The sequence below is a fragment of the Colletotrichum orchidophilum genome (genome assembly GCF_001831195.1).
Source record: "Colletotrichum orchidophilum strain IMI 309357 chromosome Unknown Scaffold_157.1, whole genome shotgun sequence".
Lineage (NCBI taxonomy): Eukaryota > Fungi > Ascomycota > Sordariomycetes > Glomerellales > Glomerellaceae > Colletotrichum > Colletotrichum orchidophilum.
In genome coordinates this window covers 1-24,860 of record NW_019173113.1, presented here as the reverse complement: position 1 = coordinate 24,860, position 24,860 = coordinate 1, and the positions used below count along the sequence as shown (strand labels likewise).

At 52.3% G+C, this 24,860-nt stretch overlaps 6 protein-coding genes across 6 annotated transcripts; all 6 read left to right on the top strand.

Moving 5' to 3' along the window:
- Positions 1-616: 616 nt before the first annotated feature.
- On the top strand, positions 617-1,068 carry CORC01_12543 (uncharacterized protein; the record flags this gene model as incomplete). The annotated part of the gene is made up of 2 exons (XM_022624163.1): positions 617-974; positions 1,055-1,068. 2 exons carry the CDS (start codon positions 617-619, stop codon positions 1,066-1,068), a joined length of 372 nt encoding a protein of 123 aa, XP_022469310.1.
- A 942-nt stretch (positions 1,069-2,010) lies between these two features.
- CORC01_12542 (NUDIX domain-containing protein) lies at positions 2,011-2,670 on the top strand (the record flags this gene model as incomplete). Its single annotated transcript, XM_022624162.1, has 1 exon — positions 2,011-2,670. The coding sequence occupies one exon, from the start codon at positions 2,011-2,013 to the stop codon at positions 2,668-2,670; it is 660 nt and encodes a 219-aa protein (XP_022469309.1).
- A 412-nt stretch (positions 2,671-3,082) lies between these two features.
- On the top strand, positions 3,083-3,484 carry CORC01_12541 (uncharacterized protein; the record flags this gene model as incomplete). Its single annotated transcript, XM_022624161.1, has 1 exon — positions 3,083-3,484. One exon carries the CDS (start codon positions 3,083-3,085, stop codon positions 3,482-3,484), a length of 402 nt encoding a protein of 133 aa, XP_022469308.1.
- Positions 3,485-12,603: 9,119 nt separating this feature from the next.
- Positions 12,604-15,410, top strand: CORC01_12540 (arrestin domain-containing protein; the record flags this gene model as incomplete). Its single annotated transcript, XM_022624160.1, has 2 exons — positions 12,604-14,556; positions 14,613-15,410. The coding sequence occupies 2 exons, from the start codon at positions 12,604-12,606 to the stop codon at positions 15,408-15,410; spliced, it is 2,751 nt and encodes a 916-aa protein (XP_022469307.1).
- Positions 15,411-20,013: 4,603 nt separating this feature from the next.
- CORC01_12539 (uncharacterized protein) lies at positions 20,014-21,040 on the top strand (the record flags this gene model as incomplete). The annotated part of the gene is made up of 3 exons (XM_022624159.1): positions 20,014-20,127; positions 20,596-20,724; positions 20,798-21,040. The coding sequence occupies 3 exons, from the start codon at positions 20,014-20,016 to the stop codon at positions 21,038-21,040; spliced, it is 486 nt and encodes a 161-aa protein (XP_022469306.1).
- A 1,587-nt stretch (positions 21,041-22,627) lies between these two features.
- Positions 22,628-23,773, top strand: CORC01_12538 (ABC transporter; the record flags this gene model as incomplete). The annotated part of the gene is made up of 2 exons (XM_022624158.1): positions 22,628-23,223; positions 23,281-23,773. The coding sequence occupies 2 exons, from the start codon at positions 22,628-22,630 to the stop codon at positions 23,771-23,773; spliced, it is 1,089 nt and encodes a 362-aa protein (XP_022469305.1).
- Between the last annotated feature and the right edge of the window lie 1,087 nt (positions 23,774-24,860).

Here is a 24,860-nt window from a genome sequence, read left to right as displayed (position 1 = left end):
TTTGGTTTGGTTTCGGATGGCAGCAGGACAAGTGGTTATGGATCAGATTGGAACTCGGAACTCAGAACTCAGAATGATATCACCTGGAATAGGGTATGGGAACAGCGGTTACTGGATGGACATGCAAGCTAGAAGGATAGCAAGCAGGGTTAGCATACAGGAATCAGATACCCATCTCTCATACGTGAAGTCGTAGAGCTCAAGTGAATGTGTGACATGTTGTTGATGGCATCAGGCGGTACATCGAGTCTTATCGTGGCAGTGAATCCGTCGAAGATGTTGTCTCTTATAAAAGCCAATGCCTCCAACCTATCGGAGTAGCTTGCCCAAACCAATCATCGAAATCATCACGAAGAATCTACAAGAACCATCTCACTTGACGATATTTCACATGGAAGGTAACCAAAGGACCACGGAGCGCGAGGGTTGCCCCTCGTGGGGCCGGCTCAGAACAGTCAGAAGGGCACGCAATTCAAAACACGATGTGCCCTGCGGCGAGGAATGCCTGGTATACCCTCAAGGCAAAACCAACCACACTCCGAGCGGGCTCATGGGCCAGGTCGCGTGATACCTGGAGCTAGACCTCGAAAGCCGACCTTCAAAGGACGATGTATGGATGGAGAGAAAAGGGAAGAAGAGGCGCCACGGCGGTAGGCACAGGGGCTGTCCGCGACCGAATCTGTTTCAACCGGGAGAGTCTGTTGAGGAGGAGACTATGGAAGGGGAGCTGGTCGAGCCTTTGCTCCAGGCCGAAGACGGCGGTGGTGGTGCGGAGGGCAGGGTGTTTCCTGCTGTTCCCATGTGTGTGGGGGAGAGGCCTGCGGATCTGGTGGCTGCGGCGTGGAGAGGTCGCGAGCGTCCGGCTCCTGGGCCTGCCATTGAGGAGGCGGCTCTGACGGCTGTGGCATCTCAAGAGTGCCCTGGACGGATGATGAGGATTCCCGATGCGGCCGAGGCCCGTCAAGGTGAAGGATGTGAGTTGGATCGTGGCTGGAGAGGGATTAACGGTCGTGTCGAAGCGAATGGACAGTGGGACAATAGATACATCTTATAGGTAGCAAGGCTTGATGGGATCGCATGGACGATTTGGGCGTGGATATAAACGCGTCTTCTGAGCCATTCACATTTTAAAATTTGTCCGTAACTGTATGCAGGATATGAGATGCGGCAGAAAAAACCAGGGCAGGGCTCATGGTGAGCAATATGCCTAGCACCTTGTAGGGAGAACCAAGAAGATACGGAGGTAGGCTTGTGAAGTTCAGCAGACTGGCCATGTACCAAACATTGGATAAACCTAGCTACTAAAAGCACGACGACAAGGGCCCAGCCTTCGGATTATGTTGGTTGGCGTCTAGGTAATATCCTGGCCGGGGCATTGGTCGAGCTGGGTGTCCGGAGCAGAGAAGCGCACAATCGTGGGAGCGAAATCATCAAGACAGGTCCTGTACCATCGCGGCGCAGCTGTAACCACGGCCACAAAGTTACGCCATTCTATTCGGCAAACATTTTCTTCGCCCAAACGCCCTGTTTCTAGAGCGAATATTAACCGTGAGTTGCCTTCGTTGATGTCATGTAGTTTTCGGCACCATAGCACTGGGAACGGGACAAGTCACTGCTGGTTGCTCATTCCGCCTGCATCTTTGACATATTTGCCGCCCTCACCTCGATATTCCCCAGTGACTCAGAAAAGAATTTTTTTTTCAAAAAAAGACGGAAGCGTGATACGAGAAAGAGGTCACGTTTAATTCGTCTTTCAGGCAACAGCTGCAAATTCCGCCGTCGAGTCAGCCCGTAAGGCGGCCATCGTCAGCCGCAAAACCGGACCGCTCCGGGAAAGAACACCAAAACCTCCACTATACAAAAGCTCCGTTCCGCATCCGCACAACGTCGCCCAACTAACCTTACCTTCCTCACCTCATCTTACTTGTCAGAGAACAGACCTTCACTAACCTCTTGCCCCTTTCCCACCGAGACACCACTGCAAACGAAGCCCCAAATACGAGGAACACCATGACATCCAACCCAGAAATCCCTCAAAACCTCCCACAATCTCAATCTCAACCTCATCCACGCCCACCACCGCCGCCCACCTTCAACCTAACCTACCCCCCGTCCCTGGAACCCTACAACGTCCCCGCGGTAACCTGGCTGACGACAAACTCCAAGTCCTGGGACGGCCTCGCGACCGGCGCCCTCGTCTTCTCCGCAACGACAAACAAGATCCTCCTCCTCCAGCGCGCCGCCCACGACAGCATGCCGCTGCGCTGGGAGACGCCCGGCGGCGCGGCGGACCCGGATGACGCGAGCCTGTTTGTCGCCTGCGCGCGCGAGCTGTGGGAGGAGGCTGGGCTCGAGGCTGCTGAGATTGTCAGGGTTGTCAGTGAGGGCGAGGGGAGGGAGCCTGGGAGCGTGTTTACGAATCGGACGGGGACGAGGGTGTTTTGTCGGTTTGCGTTTGAGGTGAGGGTCAAGGGAGGCAGCCGTGACGAGGCGAGGGAGTTGGAGGAACGGGTGAGGATCGATCCTGAGGAGCATTGTGCTTTTGTGTGGGCTTCTGAGGAGGAGGTTCGGAGCGAGAGGATCGGGGAGAGGGAGATTCCGATTACGAATGGGCAGATGGCGAGGTTGATTCTTGATGGGTTTCGGAGGAGGAAAGAGGAGGGGGTCTAGAGGGGAGATTGGAGTTGTTGATGAGTGGTGGTAGCTGTCTACGATGAGTGAGATCGCTGATCATTTCGATTTCATCAACGACGAAGGATTATAGAGACAGACGGGGTCGCCTAAGAGAAGGCTTTGGGAAAGGGATACGACCGGCTCACCACTTACATGGAAATATCAGTTTGGCACAGAGGTAAAGGTTGAGATACCTGGGTTGGTGAGACACAGAAGGTCAGCATAGCTTGATCCCAGTTAGAGGTAGTAACTCAGTGACCATACAGCCTCAAGGACATTCATCCACGTCAGCTTCGCATCTGCCTCTTCGTGTTGGACCGGCCGCTCCCTTGTATCGCAGCTTTCCATTGGAATACATACATCCAACACCGGTGGGCACTCCAGCAGCCACTACACACCCATCAGATCAATGACAAGATTTGACACATCTAGAGATCATTCTCAGTCCTCACAACACCATGGCTCTCAGTTCAGAGTCCAGCTCAGTAGCCCGTTCCCGCCGGAGCCCGAGACCTTTCACAAGCGACATGGCACCGACAGACATAGTTACCACGAGAAGCAACAGCCTGGTGCTACGGAACGCGACGAATGTCAGCGGCTGGTCCCGAAAAGACGACTGGAACAGGAGTATCCCAAAGGGGAAAGACAAATCCTCAAAGTGAGCGGCGTGCTGGAGGTTTCCCTCATCGGCGTTGAGCCATTCCATAACGGCCATTACATAACGCAGAGTAGAAATAACTTCCCCATGGCTGCAAGACCGGGCATCTGCGCACTTCAGCCTGGCAAGGAACGAGGCTTACTGGGTTACTGATATATTCGGATGGGTTGCAATTATTCTATATGGCAAACCAGGAGGCAGCGTGTTGACTCGATATCTTGGTATCCCGAGTCGGTTGACATGAGAAATTTAGATGGAGGGAAAGGCAGAAGGTTCTGCAGTCATCATAGTCCTCACTTTGGTAACGTAGACTCATAAGCGTCAGCCGACGCCTCGACGACACCCTCGCGGGCTGCAACGTGGCGGCTGAGCAATCGAGTCTTTAGCAATAGGGCCCAGCCCAAGCAGCGCAAACTGCACCAAGCATGGTGGGTAAGGGATTCAGCGAGTGTAAGAGTGGTCGCCTCCAAGCTGATGTCTACCTATGAACCGCATTCACTGGGAATCTTGTCAACTTGGTCCCAGAACTACCACGCGCCATCAACTTGTGAGTAATACATGGAAGCCCGCGATGCCCCCGAACCCGGGCATGATCATCGCTCCATGGTGTTTCTGTGAATGCTGATCTTCGGCAGAGCTGCCGAAGCCAGTGCGGAGCCGAGACAGTGTTTGCAGCGCGCATTGGGCCGAGGCAACACCACTGCGGCCCGACGCCGGTGTCGATTGAGGCGCAGAATTCGCAACATCGGTGATTCAGGCACCAAAGTGCGTGCATCTGCATGTTGAAGACAGACTCGACAAACTTGGCAGACGCCCTGCTCGATTCAGGGGTAGTTCGTCGGCCGGGTTCGCTCCAGGGTCCAAGCGAGCAGGGCGAAAGCTTTGGGGCCTTTGCCGATTTGAGTATCTTGTTTGGATGTGGAGCAATAACAATTTGACGGCAATCCTCATGAAGGGCGTTCCTTTGGAGGTGATGACTTGTCATCATCATGCTTAACGCGATAGGCGATAGCGGCTCTGTTGTTCTTCTCCATTCATAGTTATCCAGGAGACTCAGGACCGCACTCTGGTAGCTGCGTACCGCGTCAAACGGGCTTCCGACATGGCATGATGAGGCGACTTCATAGTACGACTACCGTCGGTTATGCCGGAGCTCCGGGGGCACGGGTCTAGACCTCTGCAGGCAGCCCACTAAGCGCCTTACACGGCCCGGAAAGCGCCCGTGGCGGATCTACATCGTCATTTTGAGGCTCTGGCGCGGTGCTGCAGACACCCGTGATGGCGTAGCTTACGTTGTCTCATTGTTTCGTGGCCAGCTCCATATCTCCAAAGGTACATAGGAATGGCGCTACTGCGATGATCGGTAATGCCCGACGCATACCATAATCAGGGCTGCCCAAACCGTTGTCCTCCCGCACTGCGTAATTAGCACAGTTAGTCAGGTTCCTAGCGTGAGGCCGCAATGATTAGACCAGATCCATTGTCGGGGCAATCTCTGGAGGATCGATTCTGTTGCTGACAGAGGCCGATTCCTTGGCGTAGATCTGACAGAAACGGGCAATGACTGCCACGAACGAGGCGAGCGCAGTGGAGGCTGCCAGGGGAGGTGGCCTCTGGCATTGCTGTTTTGGGGAAGCCGGCGAGGAAACAGAACAAAGTCTCGACTTGAGCGACGAGGGGTGGAGGGGTCGTCGGGCGGTGAGTCCCAACCAGAGGTACCAGTCGGGGGCATGCCGCAGAACCGGAGAGAAAAGATGGTCTGTGGAGTGGAAGTAGTCTGTACCAGCAATGTGGATGTTGTGGGATGGTTGGTGAGGCTGCTTATTGGCCTTGGCTGGAGTTAATTATTGGCATGCCGGGGGTTGGAAAGCCATGATCGGCGCCTGCATCCAAGACACCCCGCGGAGGAGGAGGAGGAGGAGGAAGTACGGAGTGGAACTTCTGAAGAACGACGTGAGTACTGCAAAACTTTGATGGCTCGTGATGCAAAGAAGATCAGGGACTCGGTGGATCTGACAGGCACAGTAGCGAGTATCCACGGTATTTGAGTATTGGTCTCGAGTTTGCCCAGCCCAATATCCGTATCTCGAGTCCCCTTGATGAGGCTTGGCAGGCGAGTGAGCTGTGGCGAGTAGCTTTGCAGAGGCATCCGTTCTACTAGTCCGCCTTGTGTTGGATGACAGGAGATGAGCCCATGGGATTCGTTGTTGTCGTCGTGAAGATTTGCGGTGAACTAGCTCGGGTGGTTTGTTAGCCCCAAGATTTGGATGCGACTCTGCGTGTGCCTTGATCAATAGCTAGTGATCCATGGCAATAGTGCCAACTGGATTTGTTTGTTGTAGTGGTGCCTCAAACTGTACTATGCTGTACCGTGCTGTACCGTTTACGCCTGCCAGTGGGCAACATGAACTAGGTACGACTCGTCCCTGACCGCCGCATATGGTCGTGGGTTGACATTCACAATGCGTCGTTGCCAATTAGGGAGAGGTGGGTTGTGGCGATTGTGACAGGGGCGTCAAAGTGCCCTGCATTGCGTACGAATACCTACGACCGGTGAGGTATGTTAGGTAAGGTATACCGCATCGGTTGAAAACCTGGAACTTGGAAGTGACGAATTGGTCGGAAATGTGTTGCCTTGTCTCTTGCCCTGCGTCTGCCTGCCCTTCCTCTTGAAACTTGAAGGCGTGGCTGTTTGCTTCCTGCCTCTTTCTTGCCGTACCTACTTCAGGTACGGAAACACTGCTCAATTGCTGCTCAATTGCGGCTGGCCGGCACTCTCGCGGGGCAGGAGTGGCAGAACCAAAGATGCCGCATAACTGCAGTGCATGTGCATGCCCTACCTTAGGTACCTTCCTCAGAGGTGCAGGAGGTGACGAATCCGCGACTCCCGCGGCCCCACTTCGAAGCTTCTGATGACCTCAGTGGCGTCGATCCTCGACCATGGCAGGCTTGGCAGCTGCCAGCTGGAGCAGTGGATGCCGACTTCCCCACACCTTCCAGGAGGAGTTGCCAGTCGACTTTCCAATCCCCATGTGCTTCTTTCCCGTTTCGCTCATGACCCCTCGCTCGTCAGTCAGCAGGTTTTTTTTTTTTTTTTTTTTTTTCTTTTTTTTTTTTCTCTTGCTTAAAATTTTTTTCTTCTTTCTTTTCTTTTTTTTTTTTTTTTTTTTGTTTTTTTTTTTTTTTTTTTTCTTATTTTTTTTTTTTCCCCGTCGTAATAATTTTTTCCTTCTCCTCGCGCGTGTGTGGATTCCAATTCATCCCGAAAGGTATCTGTCATCTTTCTTTTTCGCCGGCTTCGGAAGACGACCGGCCGACAATGTGGAACCACTGGCCCTGCCGGCCTTTCCGGCCCTGCCGACCTTTTACGTGTGTTTTTGAGTCTTCTTGAGGAAAACTCTACCTCTTCGCGTGGAAATACGAGAAGACGAACTCGAACCAAGCGATGACTTCGAGTCTATCCCGAGAAGCCTCGCTCGGATCTGCGTCTGGATTCTGCTTCGGTTCACCCGCAACCCTCAGACCCCTTGCCCGAAATCTGCTCAACGCTCTCCATGAATGCGGTGACGCACTTGCGTCGGCTTGTCCTTGATTTCCTCCCCGGCTTGTCCAGCACAACGTGGACGCCCAGCTAAGCTCAGCCCAGGGGGGGAACACAGCCCACACTTTGATCTATTCGACTGCTGCTAGCCCGTTCTCGAACTCGCCCTCTCCTTTCACACGGTTACACATGTACTTACAAGACAAAAAGACACCACATGCTATTCTCCTTGCGGTCCTCCCAGCCCACTTCCAACCAACTGCATGCCGCATAACCACGCTACTGTTTCTTGTCGACCTCCAAATCTCGCGCTAGAGCCTTGTTTCGTCGACCAAGCTGCCGCAGGCCTGCTCGCACTCACTCACCCACCTCTCCAGATTCCAGCTGCCAGCAAGACTCTGTGCCTTGATCCGATGGCCTCGCCAGACCGACCCGGACACGAGACCTACCTCCCACGCGCATCTTTGGTTGACTCGCAATCTGTTGCAGTCATGCGTCTGCCAGGTCATAGCTAACCCTCCCTTGCGCACACCTGCCAGGGAAACTACCTACGTGCGAAATACTTGTCTTGGGCGTCCCAGGATGCTGTGGCTCTCCTTTGAGACTCTGGCCCTTGACTGGCTGCCATTTCAGACACCCGCAACCAGCTCAAAGGTGCCGTCATCATCTCCATCTCCAATTTAGGGTGGTCTACCAGGCACCGGCCCGCCCTGGCGCGCTGACAAGCTTACTGTCCCTATCTCCGCCTCCCCCACACTGCCGGGTGCGAATCTGCCGCTGGCTCTCGACCCGGAAATGAGCAAGTGCCTCTTGGCGTTTTCGTTCAACGGCTGCCGCCGTACTACGTAGCTACTGCAGGGGCTTGCTGAGTGAGCCAGCAACACTCTAGAGTCAAGAGTACCTGCGGATATTGCAAGACCATACCCGTACGGATACAGACTACACCATAGCAATCCCGAGCTCAGCACATTCAGCAAGTGATTCCAACATCGACGCTCCATCATCGGGCCTCAATTGAAGGGCCCTACCGGTACGGATCGCAGAGTATCGCACTCACGCCGGCTAGGATATCCTCGATACCCTTTCTCCAGTAGCCATTGTCAGCCCTGCCATTCTCACCGCTCGCAAGTCGCTGGCAAAGTCCGTGGCATATTTCCGTCCTAGGGTTCTCCATGTGAGTAAACCGAAAGACCCTCCTTCCGCAAAAAGCACCTTTCTCTTCCAATTAGGCATGCTTTACAATAACCTTTTTCCAAGGAACAGAGCTAGTCACAACCTTGAACTACACTTTCTGTGCTGCGTGGTCCCCTGCTGGCCCCCCAGCCACTAGTCTTAATGCAACAAGCTCCAGGTCAGCCCAGCCAGGTCAGATCTTGCGGTTTGGAGCACCAAAAGTTGAGATGGCAGAAATTGCGTCTCAATGCAAGAAAATAGGAGATGGAAAAGGCCATGATGCAAACGGGCGTGCGAGTGAAACATGACCGTTTGGCGCCACACGGTTGGGAGCTGGTACACAGGAAGACTATGAAGTTCCAGAGTCACGATTAATTACCCTACTTCGCCTTTCGAACATGCTTCAATGTGCTGCGGTGCCCTTCGCCGCATCTCGCCCCTTTTCACACCACCCACACTCCGAACTGTCAAGTGTAAGACCTTCAGGCCTCAACCCCATTACTCTCGCAAGATGACTCGGACATGGCGATTTCCAAGAGCGTGTGGCGCATGACTCTCCAAACGACCAATAAGAGTGGCGTGGGGATCTCGCAGGGCAGCCAGAGCATGCATGGTTTGCAGGGGGTTGGTTCTGGACTTCTTGGAAGTCTCGGCGCCGCGGCGGCCATCCACAGAAAGTTCAGGGACATTTGATACTCATGCCAGGCTTGGTCCTCACGTCCTCCAGCCATCCCATCACGTCGCATGTTTTGGCTTCGCCATATCCGTACTTACCCACGAACCCACTACCTCATGTCGCTGGGGGCTTTGGCATGGAATCACGAATTGTCTAGACAGGGAGAGAGATTCTTCCGTCAGTTGTCGTCGACTGCTCACCAGCTCGTCCAAGTTCTATGTTAGCGACACGGCCTAGGCGATGATGCTCAGTAACAACATTTGATCATTTGTCACTTGGCGGACGAAAAGCCCGGCAAGTATGCCGAAGCTCGGCAGACGGGGGGATCTGCCCATCGCCTAACTAATCTGGTGCCAGATCACGTTGATCCGTCGGAAGAGGAGAACAGAGTTGAGACTACAACGGCACTAGGACGCAATAGACGTGCTGACACGGCACATCAATATGGCCCCGGCATGATGCCGTACGCCTGTGTCCGAGGTTGCCACGTCGGAGTGACTTCCGACACGGATACATTTCAACTCATTTTCTAGAAGGATATGAACAATAACGGCCAGGGGAAGAGGGTCCCTTGATATCAACACTCGGATGTGCTCGCCAATGGATGATAGCAGGCGCATCATTGCCCGATTTTGTATGCGGCTAAACCACTTGGATCGCAGCTCATCGCATCGACTTGCTTAGGTATTGGTTGCCAACAAGTCGCGATAGAGAGCAGGCTGCAAGCATGGGTTTTGCGATATCCAAGGTCCTAGAGAGCGATCACACGAATTCGAGATTCTGTGTACGGATACCCGTAAGAGCCATTGGCAGACGTGAGGTAATGCTGGTACATGCAAGTGGCTGATGCAGACTGCTGACACTTTGTTTGTCAAACAGAGTTTCTCTCCTCGCGTCCTTGGGCACACCAGCCACACTGCCACGAATACACACCCCACCCACTAAGGCACTCGCTCCGCCAATCCGCATTTTTTTCCTCTGGCATTTGACTCAATGGCTCCGACTTCTCAGTTGTCCCCGGCTACGCGTAGCCACTGCTTACTCACACACGCAGACGGTAGTCAGAGACAGTCATATTGACACCGCCATCACTCCCTGTTTCGCACCACCACTTGCGTCTCCAGCAAGACACGGGCAGATGCGAGTGCAGGACGCCAGACAACTGGTATCCGCTCAGCAAGCCGAGCCCAGCCCAGCCCAGCACGGAGCCACAATTCAGAAGTCCCCTGCCCTTCTATTGGAAACGAGCAGCCGCGGACGCTGGGAATATAAAAGAAAAAACAAAAACCCAATTTAAAAGGCGGCAACCAGGGTCTTACCAAGGCCTGCCATACATCATAGGTTGATCATCCGCTCACGCAAGCTTCGAGCATGGACTTCCTGAGCATCCGGCGGCCTGCGGATGCATGGGAGGAGATGAAGAAAGTCTGCAAGTCCGCCCGCGACTGCTGCCATTGTTCCTTTGGGATTGGGCTCAAGTTATTCAAATGACCTTATGTACCGAGGAAGGTCTGGCAGGTAATAGTTGCTCCTCCGCCAACTTCCATGGTTGCCGATGCCGTCTCTTCCATCATCCTGTCTGCACTGCCTACCTTACCTCACTTGATCCGGTGCGCCGTCTCCTTTCTGGCGTCTGTAAATACTCTTCTTCCTCTTACAACTACACAAAAACTACCAGTGTCATCATCGCACTGGAATCAGTCTACCGTGCCGTCTTATCCATTCTTCTCCCGTTATACCCGAGGGCATATCCGTAGGCTACACGTCAATCTCGACATAGAACCTACCTACGTAGTAGACGTTCGCTATCCGTACTAATCGCCCACGCCACTCAGACGTCCAATTCCATCTCGTCCCGCCTCGTCCGCCATTGTAAGCTATGCCTATTGTCTATGTCACCCTGCCGTGCCTTTTACCTTATTCCCTATTTTCCTTCTTCCCCTCCCCCCCAAACGTCCCATCTCATCTCAACCCATAACATACCCCCCGTCGCCTCGTCTTTTCTTGCGAGAGCCAGACAGAAGAAGCAGAAGAAGTCCATCCGCCCTTCTTTACCCCCCCTTCATCCTTCTCCTCCGCCCCAAATCAAGCGCGCAAGTCATCCATCCTTGAAAGAGGGGACACACAGGGCGTACACCGCACACACCGCACACCACTCACCGTGGCCGCGTCGCAGAATCTCTTCCCCCTCCTGACAGCATCCTTGCACGCTGCTCGAGTCCGCCGTCGCAACCAATCCCACTATTTCGTTGCATACGCTGCGCGACAAAGCCAATTCCCACTGTTTCCATTCGGCATCCAGAACCTCGAGGTCGGGATACCGCCGCTACCATCGCAGCCGCTCTACCCTGCCGCCTCCCCATCTCTCACTCTCTCACCAGTCCCTTCACCGTACGTTTGCTCTATTCATCTGTTCCCTTCTCACTACTCTCTCGGAAGTCCACTCTCTCTTGTCTTGCTGTTCGCTCGCCTTGCTGGACTCTACCCGTCTCCAACACCTTCACCTACCCCCACCGGAACAGGGGCAGCTCCCGGGTCATCATCGACTCTAACCGCCTCGCCCTCGCTTGCCTCTCCCTTCTTCCCCCATCCTACACCCCTCATCGTTGTCGACATCTTCCCTGTCGTCAACATCTCAATCGTCGATATCGAGTCGCTGGCCCATCTCATCGTCCCCCCACCCCCACCAGACACCACAGCGACAGAATCCTCACTCCCCCCTCTGTATCCGTAGGCCTCAACTCTCAGCAGGTCAAGTGGCGTTGCGCGCGGGGCTCCCCATTATTACTTTACTGAGGCAGTCAGAAGGTAAAACGTGAGACAACCATTCAACACGGACGAAGCCTGACTAGTCCGGACCTGTGAGTGTGTCCCGCGGTATCTTTGCCGACTTGACCTGGCCGCCTCGGGACTGGATGAGGATTGGATTTCGATTGGAGACTCTCGATGCTCGTTCCCACCTTGCTCTCGTCTATCCCACACGTTCTCCCCTCCCTATGATCTTTCTTCCCTCCTCCCACCACGCCACAGCTGCTGCTTGTTCCTGTACAAACACACACACTCTCTCTCCATTCACTCACACTCACTCACACTCACTCACACTCACACGCACCTCATCCCGCACCCGCACCCGCATGCCGTACTGATCTTCCCGTTGTACCTAGCAACTAGACTTTCTTCTCCCGCCAAACAACACGCAGAGATCTTGCTTTTCCATCAGGAGGTCCGAGGGTGGAATGTGATTAAGCCTCCCCCCGGCTCTTGTCACTGACTGATCGCATGCACGCCTGACTCTGACGCTGCTCAACCGGTACGTCCTGCATTTTCCTTCTAGTACATTTCCCTCCCAATCTGAGGCTGCCCGTCCCGCCTACCGCCTAGCGCCATCCCCATCTTTGTTGTATGAAGTACCTCTCACCAAAGACCAAGGCGACGCATTTCTTATGCCACATGCCTGTCTCTCCATCTGCAGCAAGTGCTCGCACCGCGCCGTGTCCCATCAACGCTGCACATTGTCACGGTCAACCCTGCATCCCACCTCAAACCCCCATCATCCCTAACTCGCCTCGATGCCCGACACTCCTTGACCCGACCTACGCATCCACGCCTCCTCTTCCTATGGATACCCTCACTTGCTTTTTGCCAGCGCATAGAACCATCTCATGCACCTAATCTGCCCAGTACCCCAGACCACTCTCCTACTGTTCCTGACCATAGGATACTTCCTCTTACATACGCTATTCCTAAATTGCCTTCAACCTCACATTTTCTCTCCTATTTCTTATACTCTGCATACCGCTCCCGCTTTCTGGCTGAGTGATTCCGGCCTCTTTGTCACTCGGCCACACGCTACACGTTTTTACCAACCATTGGTGTCTAACAATGCCGGCCACCATGACAGATTCGGAGCGATCTCGGCGTACGGAAAACTGGATTCCCACATCCACCCGAGGCGGCGTCTACTACTGCCCCAGATATCTTCTCGATCCTCCTGCAACACAACAGAATCGCCTACCGACACCGCCCATCCGCGCTCGCCAAGTAAGACCGCGATCAATACACATCACCTCGTGGCCCTCGGGCTTTGTACCCCACGAACTCAGGCCGCAACCAGAGCGCCCTGTGAAGAGGAGGAAATCGTTAAAAGCAGTATCCCCGACCACCACAGCACTGGGGAAGACGTCATTGAAGTTCAGCATCAAACAGTTCTTCTCCCTCTCCCAAAAACAGGTGCCCAGTCGTTCCACGTCACGCGCATCCACCCTTTCAAGGCCTACACTTTCAAGGCCGCCCAGTAGAGCCGCGAGCATTCTTCATCGACTCTCTACATACCGTGAGGTAGATTTGGTGGTTCCGGACGAAGACTCAATGGCGCTGCGATCTGCCGCCATGGCCGAGGCCTTGCGGCCACCCCTGATGACCTCGACATACAACGCACCCGGCCAGCGAAACAGCATGATGTCGGTACGGAGCGCAAAGAGCAACGTAACATCAATGGTCACCGAGATTCCCAAACCCGTTGCCCACGGAAGCGGTGTCAGCTGCTCGATCCTTATGGCGGAGCCGAATATCTTTCTGACTGGATTCGACCACGACGGCCACAGACAACACTCACAAGGTGGAACGGCTCTTCTGCGCGGAAAGCTGCAGCTCAAGGTCACAAAAAACATCAAGATCAAGGGTGTGAGCTTGAAGTTGGTGGGAAAGGCCCGCACCGAATGGCCTGAGGGAATTCCTCCCTTGAAAGTCGAATTGTGCGAAGAGGAGTCGCTGCGCACACAGGTTCTGACCTTTTTCAACGCCGTGAACGACGGGTGGGAGACCGAGTATGGCAACCAGTGTGTCTACGCGTTGAAGAACAGCTCTACAAACTCCTCATCGACAAATCTCGCCTCTAGCTCACCTCGCAATTCGATGTCGCCCTCGCTGTTGTCAATACCGCCCAATAGACAAGGTCTAACGGCCAAGGAATTGAAACGTCTGTCTCTGCAGTCAAATCAGTCGAGGAGCTTCGGCAAAGGCGATAACCCGAGTGGCAATCAGGCCAAGGGTTACAAGGTGTTTTACCCAGGCACATACGAGTACACCTTTGAGTTGCCCATCGACCACCATCAGTTGGAGACGACCAAGCTTCAGTATGGCTCTGTCAAGTGGGAGCTGCAGGCGACCGTGGAGCGAGCTGGAGCCTTCAAGCCAAACCTTCACGGTTCCAAGGAAGTGGCTATTGTCCGTGTACCGGACCAGCTCTCGCTGGAAATGACGGAACCCATTTCGATTAGCAGGCAATGGGAGGACCAATTACACTACGATATCATCATTTCAGGCAAATCTTTCCCCTTGGGCACCAAGATCCCGATCGCTTTCAAGCTTACGCCGCTTGCCAAGGTCCAGGTTCACAAACTCAAGGTTTTCGTCACCGAGTCGATTGAGTACTGGACCAACGACCGCAGAGTTACGCGTAAAGACCCGGGTAGAAAGATTCTGCTGCTTGAGAAAACTGCTGGAAAGCCTTTGGACCCTGCCTACGCATCATCGGATGTCCGCGTGCTCAATGGAGGTGAGCTGACGCCCCGCCAACGTCGAGAGGCTCGCGAATCTGCAGCCATGCGACGCGCAGCTGATGCTTCTCGACATGGCGTGATGCCGGAGCCCCTCCCCGAACCCGTGGACAACATTTTGGGTGATTTGGATCTCGGGCTGGAGAGCTACTGGGGATCCACTGAGATTGAGATGAACGTTCAATTGCCGACTTGCGAGACTATGGCCAAGAGCAAGGAGATGCGCTTGCATCCCGACTGCAGCTGGAAGAATGTTAATGTGTACCACTGGATCAAGGTCAGAGTTTTTTCCGGACGTTGATGATTCGCACCAGCTAACCCAAATCCCCTTAGATCGTCATGAGGATTTCCCGTCTCGACCCTGAGGATCCCACTGGCACCAAACGCCGTCACTTTGAGATCAGCATCGACTCACCGTTTACGGTACTCAACTGCCGTGCCACCCAGGCCAATACCTCCCTTCCCGAGTACTCGGGCCCTGATGTGGGCTTGAACCAAAGCCGTCACACGTCTTGCGGCTGCCCCGATGCGGTCACCATTTCGGGACCTTCTGGGGGCTCGCCAAACAACCTTTCGACGGGCGCCCTCACAGTCATGGAGGCGCCTGGTAATCTGCCCGCGCCTCCCCAAGCAGCGCATCTCCCCTCGTCGCCGCAACCGACAACCGGCGGCACCGGCCGGACTTCACCGCCAAATTCCCAGACGTCGGTAGATCCACTCGCCGACGTACACCCCCGACCTATTCACCTCCTTCGCGTGCCTTCTTACAACCCTCCTGCGTTTGACGCCGAAACGCCCCCGCCGCCCGCCGAGAGCGAGCAACTTCCGCTGCAGACACCGCCGCCTCAGTACGATGTCATTGTCGGTACGCCGAGCGTCGACGGTATGGCGGACTACTTTGCGCGCCTGGCCGACTACGGATACGACGAACCCGAAGAAGACTCCGACTCAGACGAGGGCCCGGCCCGGATCACGGAGCGCGGAGGGCGGGTTAATGTTGCGCACCCTCGCACACCCGGCGGTAGACGCGCTCCAAGCCGCAGCCTCGAGATCCAGCGCCCTCCCGTCGAATTGAGGTTGGACGCTCTGCCCACGCTTCGAAGAAACGGAATCCCACCGCAAATCAATTGAACATAATGCTGTAATATCACAGACGAAAGAGCGTCAGAAATTTGGAGGACAGATGATGAGATGAGTAACTGGACGACCAAGGTGTGGAGAGGACACATTTGAACTTTTTGCATCATGATTATGGATCATTGAGACGACGTTTTGAAAACTCCTTACCAACGCATCCGTCATGGGATTGGTCGGCGCAGTCACTGGGTTGGTTTACAGGATTTTGTGTGTACGCTCGTAAGATGTGAGCAGTCTCGGGGGAACACAGTCTGGCGTTCTTGTTGTCTTTTTGGGGATATATACCTGGACTCTACGTCTACTGCTCTGTGTGAATATTGATTCCCTGAATACATGTATGTATCGGACTTGATGAGAAAAACAACTTGAATTACGCAAAAATCTCGGCACGAGTGACGATGACGTTACATAACACTGTCTTACAAAACCAAGTAACGATAGTGGGTTTGCAATGGTTCTCACAGCTGAACTGTCTTGCCTACTTGCATCAACCGCTCGGGATCCAATGCTGAAGCTCAATTCACATTTGAACACGAAATTGTCAGGCTGGTTCATAGAGTAGAGGACATTTGCAGGCCCCCTTCCATCCTCAGAAACGCTTGACGCTGTGTAATCTGCAAGACGTTCTTCTCGCCACATCAAGAACTCTACGATCCCGATGGAACCGGCCAGTCCCAACCCGTCGGTATCTCACTGACAGCTACGTTGGCATACAAGAAAAGGGGAAAAGGACAGGAGAGTGAGACACAGAGTAGGATAGAAGGGATGATGCTGGTCTGGCGCTGAGGCGAGAGTTTCTTCAAAGGGGGGGAGGGTTGCGAAGAAAGGGGGGTTAGGGGGGTGGAGAGATGAGATCGATTGGTGGTCTTTGCTTGTTGGTAGATGCGGTGGCTACCTCGGGCACGTGGTGGAAGACTCGGGTCGATTGGAGTTTGCTTCCCGATTGGATGAGGGCAGGTTTTTTTTTCAGTCCACGGGGATTGTCGTTCATTAATCTCGAGTTTGACATGTCATGTTTGGTTTTAATAAAGGCAAATTATCCGTACTCCTGGTTCCTTTGCGTGTTTGCTCGTCAATCCGCGGGGCCATGATGGAGGGGGGCAATGAGTGAGATGTCGTCATTGACGGGGGACATCTTTGGAAAGGAACCCTGGACGTCTACCAACCAGCCCCTCCCCCCAAGTTCCGCGGCGAAGGGAGAGAAATAAATCACGTAAATGGAACAATTGTTCAGGATCTTTTGCTGACGAGCGGCAGCCGTAACCGTAGCCGGAACCCTATTCCCTTCCTGTTTGTGTGTGTGTGTCTGTGTCCGTCGGTTGGTTCGTTTGAGGGCAAACCGTTTTCAGCTGATGGAAGTTGAGGGGAGGTGGCGTTTGTTTCAAGAACGCATAGTGCGACCTTTTTACTGAGAATGTGACCTTACTGGGACGCGGACTTGGGTCGAATTGGAGGATTGGTTTGCGAGGCTGTAGAATCTCTTTTTTTTTTTTTTTTCCCCCCCGGTTGGACTAGGGTTGCAAAAAGTATCTGGGGATTCCGGGTAAAAAAAACCTTAATCAATGATGTTCCGACACGCGGACGGAATGGCTTCAGAGTTTGGGGAGAGGGATAAGGGGATAGCTTGTTTGTCAATGGCATTGACGGACGGGGCGGAGGGGGGACGGAATTTGAGCCTTCGCTTTTTTTCTTTTGTTCTTTTTCCTCGATTGGGGTGAGGGGGAAAAAGAACTTGCTGCTTGTCCCTTCATGGCAGGAACTTTCAAGTGCTTTGCTTGACTTGGTCCGGGCTTTCTGGAAAGAGTTTGGGAGGATAAAGTGAGTTTTGGGTTCATTGGGAGCTGAAATGCCGGGGATGAGATTTGGAAGGGAACTGGGAGGAGGTCCTGGCTTGAGGTCTGGTAGAGGGACTCACGACGGCAGGTTCGGCGGCGGGGGTTATTCTGCGAATAACTTCAATCTCGATGGCGGAAGGACGGCCTCGAATAGGCTTTGATAGAAACATGGACTGAGTCCATTGCCAGGAGAGACTTCCGCGCTAGACATGTTGTGACACAGTATGGCCAGAACTAGACGCCGTGTGAGAAGAGCGAGAGAAAAGCTACCAGAGAACTCATCTGATATTCCGGACCAATCATCAGCATTCTACACAGGAGGTTGCTTATTCAGGCCTCGGTTAGCGACGGGAACCGAGCAGTTGGTTCATATGGAGGTAGTGATACAGACAAGGATTGGCGTTATAATTACCTCGGGGAGATTGTGCGGGTTGATCCTGCCATTTTGGCATCGAGACGACGTATCCGCGGGTGTGGATTTCTCGGGAAATTGCCTCACGTAGATTGACGCTGGCAGAGTGTGTGGTCAGGCCGCGTGTTTGTAGGCGTTTGAGGCCGACGTAAGTTTGAAAGACTAGATCCGAAGAGGCTTGGTTTGGATAGAGCATTGGAACTTGATGATGTTATCACGGGACTCTTGAGGGAGCTGGAACATGGGGTGAGTCGTATCAGTGCGTCGAGGATGATCCAAAGTGCATGAAGGGTGCGAGTTCCGGCTGGCCCGGGAGGTGTCCGACGACATCTCTTCATACACGAATAGGTTGTTCAAGTTGAGTGGATACTCGGCCGGCTGCTGTTGATATGCAAGATACGCTATTTCGGTGCTCACGATTGCTGGGACGATGTAAAACATGGCTGGATACTTCGCCTGTCGATAAAGTCATTACGCCTGGAACTATTGAGGTATATGAAGAAGAGTAATGTGATTTGAATGATCTTAGGTGTGACAAGCCTATAAAACGTGTCACTCTGGACAGTCAGCGGGTAACAGTTATGAGCGGCTGTCGGTTGAGATACCTGACAGCCCCAGCGAGGTGTACCCACGGCAAGCCATGGAAAACTATGGCCGTACTAGTGGGAAATAGAATTAGGCAAGGAGTTGATTCTTCAGGAGCACCTCAGTCGTTTTCCCTTTACATACTAAATTCAGTGCATACATTATGCTTGGTAGTGCAATGTTTGCGCCGCTCTTCCACTCAACTCGAACGTTGCCGCCGGGTGGACGGAGCTGATCGTCGCCTACAAGGCACAAGCCTAGGGCCCGTAGGTTAATTTACATACTAGGAGACCATCTGAAAAGATAAGGGAGACAACTTGATAATTGTCAACTCGGCATGTTTATGACTGAAAATTTGGGGGTGCAGTGAGTTTCCTCCACGGGCGCATGCGCGAGTGTTGGGACCCTGACAAGCTAGTGTTGACCAGGGATCCATAACAGCTAGATGTGACTAGGGCTAGTATTATACGGTCGCCGTTAAGAATGAAATGCAGTGGTAGTATTGACCATGAAGCTACCCATTATGACCAGTTACGACTGCAAATAATCCTTTGTGTAGCTGGTTGTTTCTGGGAACGAATCTTGTCAGGGCAGAGACCGCGTTTCTACTAAGAGATGAGCGGTCTAACAGAAACTACAGGAGGGCTTCACGCTGAACACGTAAGAATTCTGGCTCAAACATCCGTGGCATATGACGATCCTTCCATAGCTAGGTCGGACTTCTATTTGAACCTTACGGTTAAAGGAGGTCAATAAAGTCCTTTAAGAAGTCTCCTCTATGAAAATATTCGAATGATTCAGTCCATAACTAAGTTCTTAGTAGTAGTCAACGCTGTGATTTGGTTCAAATCGGTGGGAAGTCTGGTTTCGCTTGAGAACTTCAGTTTCCTAAAAGACACCTCTCGGCGAACTTACATGTACACAACGCTGCCTTTCAACCGTCCAAAAACCTGTGAAATGAATACAATTTCATCCTCATATCATTATGACAATCGACTTTCACAGGAGATGACTCACGTATCGTGCTGGGAAGGCTCGTCATACAAGCGGCCAAAAAACGTCTTTCCCATCGTCTTATGCCATGAAGCGTGTGTATTATAGTTTTTACCGACGTGTTTCTCAGATTAAACAATCCAAGAGATCAATATAGCTGTCATATGCATGTAGGTTCCTGGATGGGATAGCGAGTAGCTACCGACTGATGACTGTTGATGGCTTCCATACTGAGCGTAGTTCCAACTTCCACTCCAGGTCTTGCAATACATGCCGAACTCAGCTGATGTCAACAAAATTTCAGGTCTTCTTCTGCAGTGAGTCTTTCATATGTGACGTGGATCATTCAGCGGGGGCTTCGCAAGTAGCTGGTCGGGCAACATTTTCCGTCGCAAATAGTTGTGTAGCGGAACCAAGTTGACATGAATCCAATCAGCTCTAGGTCTTTATTTGTTTGAATGGGTTTTCCCATACTTTTCAATTTCCAGGGCTACATTGTATGTCTGCGTTTTGAATAGCGACTGAATAACATATGTGTATCAATACCAACAAAGTAGGCGCTTAAGGACCAGCAAGTGGTTCCATTTACGATCCGCATCCATTCAAGGCTCTAACTAGCTGAACCCCAACTACTACTATGCTCACAAACAACCTCATCATGACTGAATCTCTTTATTCACCGCCAATAATAGACTCCCTCTTCTCACTTGGTTTCTCTTGAAGTGATTTTCTCTAGTTTCGGAAGATATTGCTTTCATGATTTAATCTCGCCATGAGCCACGGCCTCACAACGCGCGGCAGTATCGCAGCCAAGTCAGACGATGGCATGCTTCTCTGGAAGATCATTCAGGACCTTTTGGACCCGGGAACGAACACTGGAGGCTATGTGAGCTTAGGGATGGCGGAAAACACTCTCATGCACGATAGACTATCGAAACATTTTCAGGAGCCTAGCAGTTTCCAACTACTCATTCACATACGGCGATGGCATGACCGGCTCAAAACGCCTGAATGTGTCACTGGCGCAGTTCCTTACAGAGAAACTACATCCAGCAACGGCCATAGACCCGTATCACGTTTCTGTCACCAATTTTTGTGGCTCAGCGATAGAGCACCTGTGCTGGGCGTTGGGCAACCCCGGCGAGGGGTTCCTGCTTGGCTAACCCAACTATGGGACGTTTCTTCCGGACGTTGAGTATCGAACGGGCTGCAAGATCGTGCAGGCTCCTTTCAACGACGATGAACCATTTGGTCTGGATGGGGTTCTCAAGTATCAACAGGCGTTGCTGTCTGCAAGGGAAAAGGGGACCAAGATTGCCGCCCTAATTCTGTGTCACCCTCACAATGCTCTCAGACGTGGTTTTCGCCGGAGATGATCGTCGAGTTGATGCGGTTATGCCAAAAGTACAATATGCACCTCATCAGTGACGAGATATACGCGCTATTCGTCTGGAATTCTACAATCGATACGCAGCCAGCACCGGTTCCCTTCGAGTCTAGTCTCTCCATCGCCACCACGGGCATCATGAACGCTCCTCGGCTCCACGTTCTCTGAGGCAAATGCGGCGTTCTTTCTATGGGTTGATCTTGGTAAGGCCTATCGTGAACAGTATCCAGGCATAGAAGTTCGAGACATCAGCACGGGGGTCATGCGCGCGTTGCTGGACAAGAACGTGTTCTTGGCATCTGGAAAGCAGTTTCGCTCCGAGCAGCCGAGATGGTTTAGGATCGTTTTTTTCAACAAGAAGGAGCTTTTGTTGGAAGGTCTCGAAGGGGTTGCTGCTGCGTTAGATGTGTAAAATTGATCTTGGGGCGCTTGATCCAACTCACTGAGTTTCCTTTGCACAACTGCATTGGAATTGTGATGGGGCTCCGATACTTGTGGTATTATCGTAGTGATGAGATCATTCATAGGCAATATTAGCTCATTCACAGAAAGAGGTTTGCGCGATATTACTCTCGCAGAAGTTCTCCTCCCATAATACCAAGCTTAAAAATCATAGCGTTGATCGTCGGAAGTCCCTGCACGAAAATGAGACCATGCTTCATGGGGCACCTACGGACGGTACCGACAACTGACGAGGTGCGGAGCGCGCGGGCACCGTCAAGTGTTGTGGTTTGGCATTGAACTGTCAGTGCAGGCAATGAGTAGGAACTACCTAAAGTAAGAGCCTCTTGACACTCGCGTTTTCAATGTTTGACAGAAGACTCCAAGTGCCAACGTCGGCGATGACTTTTTTACAAAGAGATGGATTAGTCTTTCCGGTTACCCTTTGCTTCAAGGCAGTTCAAGAATGCCACTTTGAGACATGGAACATTCACAGATTTATTTTCTCTTTTACGATGACCAATAATGTACTCAGCCGGATTTGTTGAGCACCAGGGAAATAGCAAAGCTACCGGGACACTCATGGCACGGCGTTCAAGGCCGACAATGTCTGGATAATTTTGCCAATTGCGGTAAAGCCTCATTCTCGTGGCCGGACTGCAGGGATTCATGATCGCCGTCCGCCCACATCTGTTTAATGCCTCCACACGCTAAGATCCCTGCAAACCCGCGCGGTTCCCACCGGCTTGCTCACACTGCCCAATTCTACGTCAAGATCCTGTGCTGATTAGATCTCAAATTTCTGGCTAGAATGTTCTCGATGTATAACCACTTCATAGCAGACCTTACCCCTAGCTACATCACCGACTCCAAGGCCATTGATGGAGGTGGGTGGCAGCTCTGCTCCAATTCGGGGACCTGTATCAGGTCATGGAGAAGAAAACTTCTGGTTTAAACAGAGAAGACCAATGGCTGTGGCGTGTTCGAATCTTTCTCACTTCGCTCTTACCGAAGAGAAAACACACCATTGCAATGGTACACTACGAAAGTATGGTCTTGTCTTAGGGGTCGATGTGACCCAAGGTTGTGAGGACCCCACGTCTGAACAATTGTGATAATAAGTGTGACCGATAGGAATAGGCATCGCGAATCCACGCTAAAGAGGCTAAGTAGCTACGTTCATCCGAAAACTGGGATCTAGCTCGGCCTGGGGTACAGTGACATCGGGAAGGGGTACTTTACCATAAGAAGGTAATTTGACCGGGATGCCAACGATCTGGATCGCGTTGTGTGCATTCTACCTTACCGAACTTGGAAGCCAACAACCAACATCAGTCTGCATGAGTCGTCTGTGGTGGAGCTTGAAATATCATGCCTGCTCGGCTCTCGGAACGCAATGCGTGATGAGAAATCAAATTTCCTGATGCCAGTTGAGCATTTCTACATGTGGTGAGCATATAAGTAGGGAGGCTTTTCCGCGATACAAGCCTACATGACCACCAGCTCAAAATAACCGTCACTCTTTTATATCCAAAGCCAACTGGAGTCCTAGTTCAAAATGGTTCTGCCCACATTCGTTCTTTCGGCTGCCCTAACTACTTCTGTGGCAGCTTACGATACCCTCCTCAACTTCCACGGTGCCCCCGAAATCGAAACTCGCACAATCGATGAGATACACAAGGCTGCTGTTGCCGAAGGTGGTGTAGTTACTCTTTGGCACGGAGGCGACGAGAAGAACCAACAGGATGCGCTGAAGGAAGCTTTCGAGAAGCGCTTCCCAGGGGTGACACTGAATCTCACCGTCGACGTCTCAAAGTACATTGACGGTGATATCGACCGCCAGCTGTCGCAAGGCAACGTGTACGTCGACAGTGTCATTCTCCAGACCCTTCACGATTATCCCAGATGGGACCAAGAAGGTGCTCTGTTGCGGTATAAGCCGTTGGACTTTGACAAGATTCACCCTGGATTCCGCGACGTCTGGGCCTCGTGGTACGCGGTTGTTGTCTTTGGTTGGACCAACATCTGGAATGCCGAAAAGGTCTCTGAAGGTCCTGTCGAGTACTCAGACTTCCTGAAGCCTGAGTATAAGGACAAGTTGGTCTTCACCTACCCGAACGACGATGATGCCGTTCTTTACGCATTCGACCTGGCGTAAGCAAATGCCTCTTTCAAGCCCCTAGATAAAGCAGGAATACTAACTGGTTGCAGTTTGCAGCAGAACGGTTACAGTTGGTTCGAGAACCTCCTTACCCAAAACCCCCGCTGGGTTCGCGGTACTGCCACCCCGAGCACCGTTTTGGGCCAGGCCAACAACTCATATGCCGTCACCTTCACCAGTGCTCTAGGCCTGGCCCCAGCTGCCCCCTTCAACATTTCCATTCCCAAAGATGGTTTCTTTGTCACCTGGGGTCAGCGCGCTGCAATTCTCAAGGACGCTCCCCACAAGGAGGGCGCAAAGCTTCTTCACAACTTCTTGCTCAGCGAAGAGTATCAGAGCCCCAACAACACCGGCATGTGGAGCGTCCGCAAGGACATCCCTGCCCCCGCCGGCTTCCCGGATCTCATGGATGTCAACTCTACCAATCCCGTTGACTTTGAGCGGTTCATGGCGGATCGTGAGCGGGTTGAGAGACTGAAGCTTTTCTTCGAGAGCAAGATTGGCTCGGCTCAAGGACTCAGCCCCTTGATTGACGATTTGTAACTTTGTGGCCTGGAAGCATCCATAGTATATAGCAAATCTTATCTGTTTAGATCAGATTGCATGAATAAAATGGTCTGCAGGCTGTTGAAATCTTTCTTTCGTTTCAAACCTACCCAGAGCGTCTGGTCATGAGCTCGTCTGCCTCCTTTGACCACCACATACGACCATACCCATTGGAAAATTCGGGATCCCGTCCGCTCTCCCATAGACAAGCTAATGAGGGCCGGATTAGTAGTTGGGTCGGTGACGACCAGCGAATACCTGGTGTTGTATGTTTTTTGTTGATTTTGTGGCGATGCCAGAAATCGTGGTGTTTTGGAGTTGTGGTGGGCCACGTGCTTTGATAATGGTCACGTAAAAACGCTGGAACCAACTCACTCATCTCATGCGAACTACCCTGAATTCTGCTCTCTGTGGTTTACATATTGTTTCAATACCCCAATATTCATGTTGCAAGTCATTATTAGCAGATATTTATTGGTGGACACAATCGTCGAGAATAAGAGCTAACCTCTAATTCAGACGGCCCCTTGTCTACTACTTCTTTCCTTCTCTCATGCAATGACGAAATATGACGGCAAGTGATTATAAACAGGCAAAAACACGGTCTTGGAAGCTATCCAAAGGCAATCACGCATTCTGATATCTAATTGGAGCTATAACAAGACCTTCATCTAAAAGAATACTACCAGAACCGTACTGCGGCCATGGGCTTGTGATGACACAAGAATCTACCCAATACATGGCATCGGATTCGACCACTGAACCTTGAAATCTTCAGCCTATTATCAGCTCGTACTGATCCAGTTTTAAGCCTTCTCGGTTACCGGTTGTCATCATCATTGGCAGAACTTTTACCAGTAGGATCGCCCTCGAAGTCAGAATCCATGAACCCAATAGTTTCATAAGTTTTTCTCAGACGTGTATACAACCTCAGTGATGGCATTGATGTAAACGAGTCACAATTCCTCGAGGTCCTACTTCTACAAGACACCTAGAGAGCAACCAAGTAAGTGATCGTGCCTTGTACTACCCAGGGCTCCGCCGACTCAACAGTCGGGTGATTTGAAGCCGAAGCACGGGGGGG